Below are 14,017 nucleotides of genomic sequence, written 5' to 3' on the forward strand. Positions count from 1 at the left end.
GCCCAGGGGGCCGGGCCGGGCCGGTTCCGGCGTGCCGTTACCGTGTGGCGGTCCCTCTACTGTACCCTCTACTGCACTGTAATGTATTGGCACCCCCCGAAAGCATCATATATACAGTTAATATACAGTTAATACGTTAGGGAGTGGTTGCACCACTCAAAAATAATAATAAAACATTTTTAATAAAAAAAAAAATATATATAAAAATATCAAATAGGCCTATACAGTATATATTTTTATGTAGGCTAGTAGTATTAGCAAGCACAACTCGGTAAGAAATACTAATAGTGGGCAACAGTGGATTTAACATAGCTTAATATACCAACCAAAAGTTGCAGTTGCAATTATTGTACTTAGCCAAAATGCAAATAGGTTTGCCATTGTGGATGTAAAATAATTTATTTGGAAAAGTGGAACTTAGAAGTCACTTGAGTCCCTGTCTACAGGGAAGAATAAAAAGACAGATTCACAAGCTCTCAACGCGCCGCTGACGCGACGCGTTGAGAACCTGCAGATGCGCCTGTCTCTGCAGCGCCGTTTACAACGTGTTGAGAGCTTGTAGATGAACGTGAACGAACCCTGACACCAGCGCTGCAAAAACAAACGCGTTGAGAACCCGCAGATGCGCCCATCTCTGCAGCGCCGTTTGCAGCGCGTTGAGAGCTTGTAGATTTGTCTGTTTTTGCAGCGCTGGTGTCAGGATTCGTTCACGTTACAGGCGGACATGAAGTGAAGTTCAATCAGTGCGTTGAATCAGCAGCAGCAACAAGCTAATAGCCAACACCACACCACCACCAGTCTGTTAGCATAGCTTGTTGCTAACGATTTGTCACTCCGTCTTTTTCTTTTCTCTCTTTTATTATTTTTCCCCCCGACTTCACGGGTCGCGCATTGGGTTGTGATGAGACCCGATGTTGTAGCCTGTGTGTGACCGAAAGAGTGCTAGACTTCCACGTAGAACAGTGTGTGACCGAGAGAGTGCCATAGTCTTCAGTGCAGCCAGGATAAAGTTGCGTCCACAGGATGCAGAGGCTGTTGCTTTATTGCGTCCCATAACTATAAAGTGCGTTTTGGGACGAAAAACGCACCCTATTTACATCACTGACTGTAGATCTGCTATTTTTCAATAGCTAAAGCATAGCATAATGCTAACACCAAAAGGGGTTCCCGACCAGAATGGGTTAATAGGAGGTTATTGATATCAACTAGCCAGACATTAACCCTTCCATGTTCTTCTCCTCCAGATCATCGACAGCATCATCCAGGAGAGCCAGAAAGGGGGCGGGGACGAGGAGGAGGGGGGCGTGGCCCAGCTGTTGGAACAGCTCACCGTGGAGGCGGGGCCAAAGCACCACGGCCACGCCCACCACCACCACCACAGTGAAGCCCCGCCCCCACGTGTTCCCATAGAGCCCGCCCCGCCGCCCACGCCCACACCGCCGCCCCCTGCTGGGGAACACGGTAAATTACTTATAATACATACTGTATATAACCCATTCTGGGCGGGAACCCCTTTTGGTGTTTTAAGCATTACGTTATACGTTAACTATTGAAAAATAGCAGATCTACAAGCTCGTAGCGCGGCACTCGTTGCCGCGCTACGAGCTTGTAGATCTGCTATTTTTTGGAAAAATTGTGAAAAGGTGGTGCAAGTCATTGAATATATATTATTTCAGAGCGAACGCTCAAATCTTTGCTTCTGGGGTGGAGGGGTCCCTATACGGACCTGGGATATGACGCCCCCTAGTGGCGACGTACGTATATATACGGACCTGGGATATGACGCCCCCTAGTGTCGACATACGTATATATACAGACCTGGGATATGACGCCCCCTAGTGTCGACGTACGTATATATACGGACCTGGGATTTTCGTGAAAACAGGGAATCGTAGCTTCAAATTGACATTGGTTGTTCAGTTTGACCCACCAATTTTGGAGATATGGCTTATAGAGTAATGTCTTGCAGAGAAACAGCGAGTTGAGAAAACAGCTTTGAAAGGTTCACTTCTGTGGACTCAAACATTACACCTAGCTACATGTTTAAGCATTTATTTCATATTTAAATGTCTTCTGTGGTCTCTAACATTACACCTAGCTACATGTTTAAGCATTTATTTCATATTTACATGTCTTCTGTGGACTCTAACATTACACTTAGCTACATGTTTAAGCATTTATTTCATATTTACATGTCTTCTGTGGACTCTAACATTACACCTAGCTACATGTTTAAGCATTTATTTCATATTTACATGTCTTCTGTGGTCTCTACCATTACACCTAGCTACAGTACATGTTTAAGCATTTATTTCATATTTACATGTCTTCTGTGGACTAACATTACACCTAGCTACATGTTTAAGCATTTATTTCATATTTAAATGTCTTCTGTGGTCTCTAACATTACACCTAGCTACATGTTTAAGCATTTATTTCATATTTACATGTCTTCTGTGGTCTCTAACATTACACCTAGCTACATGTTTAAGCATTTATTTCATATTTACATGTCTTCTGTGGTCTCTACCATTACACCTAGCTACATGTTTAAGCATTTATTTCATATTTACATGTCTTCTGTGGACTAACATTACACCTAGCTACATGTTTAAGCATTTATTTCATATTTAAATGTCTTCTGTGGTCTCTAACATTACACCTAGCTACATGTTTAAGCATTTATTTCATATTTACATGTCTTCTGTGGACTCTAACATTACACGTAGCTACATGTTTAAGCATTTATTTCATATTTACATGTCTTCTGTGGTCTCTAACATTACACCTAGCTACATGTTTAAGCATTTATTTCATATTTACATGTCTTCTGTGGACTCTAACATTACACCTATAGCTACATGTTTAACTCTTTGAGAGTTTCATGGATTTCTATATAGTTTTTAGACTTCTCTATGGCAGAATGGCGTTTTTGAATGATTTATTGAAAATTCTCTGTTGTGAATGTGTGACAACGAAAGACCTTCAGAGAAAGCTTGGCTTGTCTGCTTCCAGGAAAAAAATGAACTGAGTTGATAAAATGTTTAGTTGTGGTGTTGGAAGCCATTTAAAAGAGCCTGCATTTACACTGGGTAGTGTTTCTAGGACAACAAAAAAAGTTATGACCGGTTGAAGTTTTATTTTCTAAATAACTTTTTTTCTGCTGGGCGTACATAGCCATGCAATATCTCATTTTAAAGGGTGAGTTGTCTAGTTCAATTAAAATAAAATAAAAAGTTTCTCACATGTACCACTGTAGATATTTTGCCATCTATAAATAGCATGGTCAGTCATGATCAATCTGACCTATCCAGCTAAAAGTCCCCCTAGCTCTGAAATGGAACATCATATAAACTCAATTCTTTTTTGGGGTAAAATTAGACATTCTAACGCACATTTTGATATATACCATGTTTACATAGTCTTACCAGTACCGTGTCTATTCATGCATGTATCTCAAAAACCTGTTGTGAAGAAACAGTTTTGATAAAAAACTCATCCAAGGACATTGTTTTGATATGACTTTGTGCCCATGATATGTATCAAAATATAGACTTGAATGTATACTGTATTATAACAAAAAAATTGGGTTCTTACCATCTACCGTTACAGAGTAAATCACAGTTGAAACTCGCTTAGTCAAACCATAAACCTCAGACTAGTGAACAAAATAGCCATGACAGGTCTAACTCATTGTAAAAGCTTGTCTTTTATTTTTTATGACTACTAACATAATACAATTATAATAAATATAACAGAAAATAAATAGGCCTACATACAAAACAGTTGTCCCCAAACTCCCCAGTGTCCCCAAACCACTGCATTCCAGTTGTTCTTGACGGTGTGTGTGTGTGTAGGCTAAATTTAAAAAAAAACAACAACTGAAATGAATGAATGCATCCGGTTCAGTGTCGGAGAACTCCATCGCAGTCTTGACTCTTCGTCTTCATCATCATCATCATCATCATCATCCTCCTCCTCCGATGCCAGTTCTAAATATATAAAAATAAACATTTAGCTGTAGTCAGCCCGGCCAATAGCCAGTTGGGGGGGGGGGGGACGTAGGCTATCTGACATCATCGTCATCATCATCATCACACGGAGACACACTAAACAATGTACAATCATGATTGTATACAATATACAATGAATGCAATTATCATGCAAGCTCAGACGTCAATGAAACGTCATACAGATCTTATATAATACGCTACTGTTAGCTTCACTCCCCGTCCCCCCTCCGATCCTTGTAGCAACGTCATCATAACCACGCGTTGCTTCAGTAAACGATGCATGTTTGTTCTCCGTCTTTGTAGACAGTAAATAAAAGGAGCAAACATTACTCTAAAGATCAGATCGCCTATAAGGCACGCTACAATATAAAATACTTGTACTGCCATGCGTGCATGCCTGCTACGATACATTTGTACTGCACCAACCAACCGATCGACACCAACCCCCCCCTCCAGCCCTTAGCCAGCACCAATGCACCGACCAACACCATTAGCCAGCACCTTCGGTGCTGGCTAATGGCTGGGGGCCATCGTGGTGAGTCATTCTGGCGTCATGATCTGACTAGTAGTAGTAATTATCCAAGCATCTATTTGTAGCGATCATCTTATGATTTCTGATCACTATAGAAGGGCATTTTCTACAATAAGATTACCTCAAAACATTCCGGGTTGATCGTCTTCTTCAATGGTTTCCCGGTATAGCTCATCGGACGACGATGGGGAGACAATGAAAAAAGGAGGGAGGGAGCAGCGAGTCTCGCTGTAAGCACTGGACCAGGGCTACTCCGCCTGGAGAAGGCGACTGGGACGCGTATGGATCAATACTACTACCACAAAACTCGCTCAAATAAATAGTACTGCTTTCAACTTTTTCTGCTAGAAAATCGCTCGGGCGAGACGGCAAACAGGCAAAACAATGAAAACTATGAAGACTCCCTCTGCCCCCACTGTTTACAGGGGGTGGGACCAGCTTCCAATGGCAACACGTACACGTGTGTCACGTGACACGGGTTTTCTGGGTAATGTAGTTGGAATATAAGCTCAGGAATTTAAACAGCGCTTCGGAGCATATTAATATGTTTAGATTCATCAAAAACTGTGAAGACGCCAATTGGCGTCATTGATCATTTACGGAATTCTGATGAAGACGCCAATTGGCGTCTTTCATCTTCTAAGGGTTAAGCATTTATTTCATATTTACATGTCTTCTGTGGACTAACATTACACGTAGCTACATGTTTAAGCATGTATTTCATATTTACATGTCTTCTGTGGACTCTAACATTACACCTAGCTACATGTTTAAGCATTTATTTCATATTTACATGTCTTCTGTGGTCTCTAACATTACACCTATAGCTACATGTTTAAGCATTTATTTCATATTTACATGTCTTCTGTGGACTCTAACATTACACCTAGCTACATGTTTAAGCACTCATTTCATATTTACATGTCTTCTGTGGACTCTAACATTACACCTAGCTACATGTTTAAGCACTCATTTCATATTTACATGTCTTCTGTGGACTCTAACATTACACCTAGCTACATGTTTAAGCATTTATTTCATATTTACATGTCTTCTGTGGTCTCTAACATTACACCTAGCTACATGTTTAAGCATTTATTTCATATTTACATGTCTTCTGTGGTCTCTAACATTACACCTAGCTACATGTTTAAGCATTTATTTCATATTTACATGTCTTCTGTGGTCTCTAACATTACACCTAGCTACATGTTTAAGCATTTATTTCATATTTACATGTCTTCTGTGGTCTCTAACATTACACCTAGCTACATGTTTAAGCATTTATTTCATATATACATTTTTATTTATTTATTCTATATAGATATTCTACTGACTTTACCACTGCTCTTTACCTGCTTTATACCGTCTACAGATGGTCTGGTGGACGGCTCAGACGCAGCGACGCAGAAACAGCTTAACGGATCACAGGAACCCTCTGATCCCTCGGACCCCTCAGACCCCTCGGACCGCCACCCCCACCCCATGGTGGTCCAGCCCCCCGACATCACCAGCACCCTGGGGGGCTCGTCCAGGGGTCTGCCCCCCCTGGGGGGCTCGTCCAGGGGTCTGCCCCCCCTGGGGGGCTCGTCCAGGGGTCTGCCCCCCCTGGGGGCGTCGACCAGGGGTCTGCCACCCAGCGAGGAGACCCAGAAGAGGCCCGCCGATCTCTTAGAGCAGGTACAAGGTTCAAGGTTTCTTTATTTTGTCTCCCAAGGGAGAAATTTGTCTTGGACCCCAAGCATACAGATACAATACAATACAATACAATATACAATACAAGACAACAAAGGCACACGGTGACCCGTACAACATTAAAAAAACACACACCAACATACCTAGTGCAAAAGAGGAAGAACATTACCTCATAACCTTCGACCCCTACCCTGTCTGCCCTCTGCAAGGACTCTGTTAAGGAGTGTGATTGACAGAGGGACAAAGGAATGCTTGTACCTATTATTATATTTGCACACATGGACCTCGTACCTCCTACCTGATGGCATTAGCCCATACTCTGGGTATAGTACATGGGAGGGGTCAGACCTGCCCAATGGTGGCCTGCTCAAAGATGACCTGGGGGGTGATGGGAGGTGTAGTCTAACCCTGCTCAAAGATGACCTGGGGGGTGATGGGAGGTGTAGTCTAACCCTGCTCAAAGATGACCTGTGGGTGATGGGAGGTGTAGTCTAACCCTGCTCAAAGATGACCTGGGGGGTGATGGGAGGTGTAGTCTAACCCTGCTCAAAGATGACCTGGGGGTGATGGGAGGTGTAGTCTAACCCTGCTCAAAGATGACCTGGGGGGTGATGGGAGGTGTAGTCTAACCCTGCTCAAAGATGACCTGGGGGGTGATGGGAGGTGTAGTTTAACCCTGCTCAAAGATGACCGGGGGGTGATGGGAGGTGTAGTTTAACCCTGCTCAAAGATGACCTGGGGGTGATGGGAGGTGTAGTTTAACCCTGCTCAAAGATGACCTGGGGGGTGATGGGAGGTGTAGTCTAACCCTGCTCAAAGATGACCTGGGGGGTGATGGGAGGTGTAGTTTAACCCTGCTCAAAGATGACCTGGGGGGGTGATGGGAGGTGTAGTTTAACCCTGCTCAAAGATGACCTGGGGGGTGATGGGAGGTGTAGTTTAACCCTGCTCAAAGATGACCTGGGGGGTGATCGGAGGTGTAGTCTAACCCTGCTCAAAGATGACCTGGGGGGTGATGGGAGGTGTAGTCTAACCCTGCTCAAAGATGACCTGGGGGGTGATGGGAGGTGTAGTTTAACCCTGCTCAAAGATGACCTGGGGGGTGATGGGAGGTGTAGTTTAACCCTGCTCAAAGATGACCTGGGGGGTGATGGGAGGTGTAGTTTAACCCTGCTCAAAGATGACCTGGGGGGTGATGGGAGGTGTAGTTTAACCCTGCTCAAAGATGACCTGGGGGGTGATCAGAGGTGTAGTTTAACCCTGCTCAAAGATGACCTGGGGGTGATGGGAGGTGTAGTCTAACCCTGCTCAAAGATGACCTGGGGGGTGATGGGAGGTGTAGTCTAACCCTGCTCAAAGATGACCTGGGGGGTGATGGGAGGTGTAGTCTAACCCTGCTCAAAGATGACCTGGGGGGTGATGGGAGGTGTAGTCTAACCCTGCTCAAAGATTACCTGGGGGGTGATGGGAGGTGTAGTCTAACCCTGCTCAAAGATGACCTGGGGGGTGATGGGAGGTGTAGTCTAACCCTGCTCAAAGATGACCTGGGGGGTGATGGGAGGTGTAGTCTAACCCTGCTCAAAGATGACCTGGGGGGTGATGGGAGGTGTAGTCTAACCCTGCTCAAAGATGACCTGGGGGGTGATGGGAGGTGTAGTCTAACCCTGCTCAAAGATGACCTGGGGGGTGATGGGAGGTGTAGTCTAACCCTGCTCAAAGATGACCTGGGGGGTGATGGGAGGTGTAGTCTAACCCTGCTCAAAGATGACCTGGGGGGTGATAGGATGTGTAGACTAACCCTGCTCAAAGATGACCTGGGGGGTGATAGGATGTGTAGACTAACCCTGCTCAAAGATGACCTGGGGGGTGATAGGATGTGTAGTCTAACCCTGCTCAAAGATGACCTGGGGGGTGATGGGAGGTGTAGTTTAACCCTGCTCAAAGATGACCTGGGGGGTGATGGGAGGTGTAGTCTAACCCTGCTCAAAGATGACCTGGGGGGTGATGGGAGGTGTAGTCTAACCCTGCTCAAAGATGACCTGGGGGGTGATGGGAGGTGTAGACTAACCCTGCTCAAAGATGACCTGGGGGGTGATGGGAGGTGTAGTCTAACCCTGCTCAAAGATGACCTGGGGGGTGATGGGAGGTGTAGTCTAACCCTGCTCAAAGATGACCTGGGGGGTGATGGGAGGTGTAGTCTAACCCTGCTCAAAGATGACCTGGGGGGTGATGGGAGGTGTAGTCTAACCCTGCTCAAAGATGACCTGGGGGGTGATGGGAGGTGTAGTCTAACCCTGCTCAAAGATGACCTGGGGGGTGATGGGATGTGTAGTCTAACCCTGCTCAAAGATGACCTGGGGGGTGATGGGATGTGTAGTCTAACCCTGCTCAAAGATGACCTGGGGGGTGATGGGATGTGTAGTCTAACCCTGCTCAAAGATGACCTGGGGGGTGATAGGATGTGTAGTTTAACCCTGCTCAAAGATGACCTGGGGGGTGATAGGATGTGTAGTCTAACCCTGCTCAAAGATGACCTGGGGGGTGATAGGATGTGTAGTCTAACCCTGCTCAAAGATGACCTGGGGGGTGATGGGAGGTGTAGTCTAACCCTGCTCAAAGATGACCTGGGGGGTGATGGGATGTGTAGACACACCCATGATCTTCCCTGCCATTTTGGCTAATCTAAGGATAGGTAGCGGAGCAAGTGTTGTTTCTGTCGACTAAAACTATTTTGTCGACTACCTTTTTTTTTCACTGACGAAAACTAAATTAAAACTAAAGCCATGTTGACTAAAACTAAGACTAAATATATTGACAATTTTGTCGACAAATAAAAACTAGACTAAAATGTCAGAAGTCATTTTACACTTGGTTGCATGCTGAAAATAGCTGATCTACAAGCTCACAACGCGTCGCAGCGCGAGCTTGTAGATCGGCTATTTTCAGCAAGTGTAAAATCAGTCATTGCGACGGCATTAAATTCTGCCAAAATACATTTTAGTCGACTGTAGATTTTAGTAGTTTTTGACACCCCGAGCGCCCGGCGGTATTTAGGACCATTACATCAGAGGCCCAGCGATTAGCAGCAACGGAACACATTTAGCGACGCACCAGGCGCCATCTTGGATGTAGCTAGAAGTAGCTAGATGTAGCCAAAACACTCCCGAGGCGACCGACAACAACGGGAGGTATGAATAATTCTAACGCGACTAGTGACGGGACCGCGGCGGGCCGTCGAAATGACACCGAATGTTGCCCGTGTGGTCAGAAACTAAAAACCAGGTTTATAAACAAAACATAAACACAGGGCGACTGTGGCTCAGGAGGTAGAGCAGGTCGTCCAATGATCCATGGGTCGGCGGTTCGAATCCCGGCTCCTCCTGTCTACATGTCGAAGTGTCCTTGGGCAAGACACTGAACCCCAGATTGCTCCCGATGTGCTGGTTGGTACCTTGCATGGCTTCCGCCACAATCGGTGTATGAATGTGTGTGTGAATGGGTGAATGTAATGCACAATCTATGTAAAGCGCCTTGGATAAAGGCGCTATATAAATGCACCTTTTTTTTTTTTTTTTTAAACATCAAATCGAATGACACCCTCATCACTGACAAGCTTGATGTAGCCAACTACTTAAACATCTTCTTTACAAACATTGCAACAACGCTGGTTAACAAACTGACCTCCCACTCTGCGCGCTTTGGTGTAGAGCACATCCAAGCCTTCTACAGAAACCTAGGTGTTTGTAAAGACGATTTTAAACTAGTTATGGTAACATCTGAGGAGGTACTTAAAAAACTGAGTGCCCTCCAGCCCCACAAGGCCACTGGCCATGACAATATTCCCTCCAAATTTCTCAGAGACTCAGCCATCTCTATAGCTCCAATCATCACCCACATAGTAAACCTCTCCATCAAACAGGGACAGGCAATGGGTCTGGTCCACAAGATTCGATACACCACCAAGATAACTCGATGCACAGGCAGCCAATCAGAAGTCACAGGGATCAATTAAAGTGATTAGTTGCATTGTTAACCCTTTGCCCCCCCTGCCAGGTTCCCCGCCTGTCGGACACGCCCTGCGAAGACACAGACGCAGACGGGACGTCCTCTGGACCAACCAAGCCCCCCCGACACTTCCCCCTGGAGGAAGAATACAGGTAGGCCTGTCTCACAAAGATGACATCATCGCCCTAATCGCAATTAATTTGGTATAATCGTCAGTCGTTTCCACGTCTGGGAAACGTCATTAAACATTTTGAAACTTTCTTTGAGTGTTCCAACCACTCCAACACACAGCAATGTGTGGCCTGGCTAGCTGGGTCGGTCGGTCTGTCGGTCTGTCTGTCTGTCTGTCTGTCTGTCTGTCTGTCTGTCTGTCTGTCTGTCTGTCTGTCTGTCTGTCTGTCTGTCTGTCTGTCTGTCTGTCTGTCTGTCTGTCTGTCTGTCTGTCTGTCTGTCTGTCTGTCTGTCTGTCTGTCTGTCCGTCCGTCCGTCCGTCCGTCCGTCCGTCCGTCCGTCCGTCCGTCCGTCCGTCCGTCCGTCCGTCCGTCCGACCGACCGACCGACCGACAGACAGACAGACAGACAGACAGACAGACAGACAGACAGACATTGCGTTATAGCGTTTGTTGACAGTGTCACTGTTGCGCGCACGCAGGCAGGCAGGCAGGCAAGGGAGGAGGACTTGTACAGTACCGTAAATGATGATGGAGAGTTGGTAACCAAATGGACCCTTATAGATCTTTCACTCTTGAGAGCGTACAATGAAACCAAATGGACCCTCACAGGTCCATTTGGTTTTAGGTTACGCTCCGAAGAGCTACATTATTGTTAAACATCTGCATTACTTAATTTACAAGAAGTCGACACAATTAGAGAATGTGGATGCCCCTCAACTTCATTGAGATATTGATAATTTTTGCTTCATTCCAACGACTACAGCCCCGACGCACCTATGCCCCTCCTCCTTCGCCACCTCATCACGGAGGCGGAGCCGGACATTGTGGCGAGCACCAAGAAGACTCCGCCCACGCGTCCGCCCCCTCCGGGAGGCGGAGCCCCGCCCCCCAGGCCGCCTCCCCCTCCCTCCTGGCGGACGCTCTCCGCCAAGAAGTCACATGACTCGCTGAGGCTGACCGGACTGACGGACGGTACGCACGCACGCACGCACGCACGCACGCACGCACGCACGCACGCACGTTAGGTTGTTATTAGAGAAAGTTAATTTGCTGCTTTCCTTCGTTTTAGGGATTTTAGCAGTTTTTGACAGGGGGCGGGGGCATTCGAGCATGGGGCTAAATATGTATTTTTGTACAAAATTTGATGGTGATTTATTTTTTTATTATTTACTATAGTCCTACTAGACCCCAAGAAATTACATCTGGCCACAAAAGATCACAGGATCTACTGAATGTGAAGGTGGGGGGAAGCCACACTGTGTGTCATAGGCTCAATATGTCAGTTTGTCACATTCAGTAGATCCTGTGATCTTTTGTGGCCAGATGTAATTTCTTGGGGTCTAGTAGGACTATAGTAAAATTTTGTACAAAAATACATATTTAGCCCCATGTTTGAATGCCCCCGCCCCCCTGTCAAAAACTGCTCAAATCGAAAGAAAGCAGCAAACGTAAGAAAATGAACACTCATCTTTTACTTTCTCTAATAACAACCTAAAACATGAACCTTGGTTGAAAAAAACTAAAGTTGTCCTTTAACCCATTTTGGACTGAGGTCGATTAAAAAAATGTCTTCTAAATCCTAACATTTTTCTGAAAAACCTATGTTTTTGTGTCAGTGGTACTCAACCTTTTTCATGTCAAGGACCCCCAGAATTATCTCTATTGGGCCACAGACCCCCATCTCTCATATTTTGCTCTGAAATATATATTCAATGATTTGCGCCACATTTTAACGATTTAAAAAAAATAGCAGATCTACAAGCTCATAGCGCGCCACTCGGTGGCGCACTATGAGCTTGTAGATCTAAATTATAACAATGTTTAAAACACCAAAAGGGGTTCCCGCCCAAAATGGGTTAACTCTATAATTGCGGCTAGCTGTTAGCATAAAGCCCAGTTCCCAGCGCCAGCTTACGCGCCCACTTTAAAAGACGGAGTTTGCCAGCCCGGATTTGCAATCCCATAGTTGGAACGGTGGCGCGTTGCCATATGAACCGGACCAATGTTAAAATCTTCCGTAGGCCTCAACCATTATATAGACAGAGTCTACGTTGGGGTACGTATATATATATACGTACCTGGGATATGACGCCCCCTAGCGTCGACGTACGTATATACACAGACCTGGGATATGACGCCCCCTAGCGCCCACGTACGTATATATACAGACCTGGGATATGACGCCCCCTAGCGTCGACGTACGTATATATACGTACCTGGGATATGACGCCCCCTAGCGTCGACGTACGTATATACACAGACCTGGGATATGACGCCCCCTAGCGTCGACGTACGTGTATACACAGACCTGGGATATGACGCCCCCTAGCGTCGACGTACATGTATACACAGACCTGGGATATGACGCCCCCCTAGCGTCGATGTACGTATATATATACAGACCTGGGATATGACACCCCCTAGTGTCGACGTCTGTATATATACAGACCTGAGGGTAAAAAAGAGTTAACGTGTTGTATTTTGGTCCTCTGACCACCAGATGGCGGTGTGGAGTCCCTGGAGGCTCCTTCGGGCCTGCTCTCTCCCACCAGCACCGTGCGGAGCATCACCAAGGAGCTGCAGCACTCGCTGGACCTCGCTAGCGCCACAAGCGGGGAGAAGATGGTCACTGCACAGGTCAGTCAGTGCTCCATCTGCTCCAGTGTTGATTTCGTCGACTAAAACTATGACGAAAAATGTCCGTCGACTACCTTTTTTTCACTGACGAAAACTAAATGTAAACTGAATGAAAACTTAAAGGAGAATTCCATGCTAGAAGGCTTTCTTACCTTTCTTTGTAGTTGTTACGTCCCCACCAAAGAGGTCCAGGTATTTTTTGTAGTTGTTACGTCCCCACCAAAGAGGTCCAGGTGTTATTTGTAGTTGTTACGTCCCCACCAAAGAGGTCCAGGTGTTATTTGTAGTTGTTACGTCCCCACCAAAGAGGTCCAGGTGTTTTTTTGTGCAAAAGCTCCTTATTGGCTATTTCCCCTACCATAAGCCCTCAATGAATTGCATTGAATGGAATGGGAATGGAATGGGGCTATGGGGTGTTAATTAAGCTAATTCGCTCATTTCCATCGCTCAAAAATTTTCTTTTTTGTATATATCCTCTCTTAATAATGTAAATAATATCCCAAGTTTTTGCACAAAATAACACCTGGACCTCTTTGGTGGGGACGTAACGACTACAAAGAAAGGTAAGACAGCCTTCTAGCATGGAATTCTCCTTTAAGCCATGATGACTAAAACTAAGACTAAATATACTGACGATTTCGTCAACAAATAAAAACTAGACAAAAATGTCAGTGTAGTGGACAAGAGATCCAGAATAAGTCATTTTACACTTGGTTGCATGCTGAAAATAGCAGATCTACAAGCTCACAATGCGTCGCACTGCGCGTAGATCTGCTATTTTCAGCAAGTGTAAAATCAGTCATTACGACTATGACTAAAACTATAAAATGTGTGTGTCCGTGTGTGTGTGTCCTTGTGTGTCCGTGTGTGTGTGTGTGTGTCCTTATGTGTGTCCTTATGTGTGTGTGTGTGTGTGTGTGTGTCCGTGTGTATGTGCGTGTGTGTGCGTGTGCGCCCCCTTC

At 45.6% G+C, this 14,017-nt stretch overlaps 1 protein-coding gene across 1 annotated transcript in view; it reads left to right on the forward strand.

The window, feature by feature from the left end:
- Nucleotides 1-14,017, forward strand: part of wdr44 (WD repeat domain 44) — a 72,956-nt gene that overhangs the window by 12,854 nt on the left and 46,085 nt on the right. Inside the window, exons 4-8 of the mRNA XM_079511324.1 lie at nucleotides 1,245-1,461; nucleotides 5,921-6,225; nucleotides 10,294-10,397; nucleotides 11,182-11,390; nucleotides 12,919-13,055. Of these exons, the coding sequence (XP_079367450.1) occupies nucleotides 1,245-1,461; nucleotides 5,921-6,225; nucleotides 10,294-10,397; nucleotides 11,182-11,390; nucleotides 12,919-13,055 (972 nt within the window). The remainder of the gene's footprint in view (nucleotides 1-1,244; nucleotides 1,462-5,920; nucleotides 6,226-10,293; nucleotides 10,398-11,181; nucleotides 11,391-12,918; nucleotides 13,056-14,017) is intronic.

The sequence above is a fragment of the Electrona antarctica genome, assembly GCF_951216825.1.
Source record: "Electrona antarctica genome assembly, chromosome: 9".
Taxonomy (NCBI): Eukaryota; Metazoa; Chordata; class Actinopteri; order Myctophiformes; family Myctophidae; genus Electrona; species Electrona antarctica.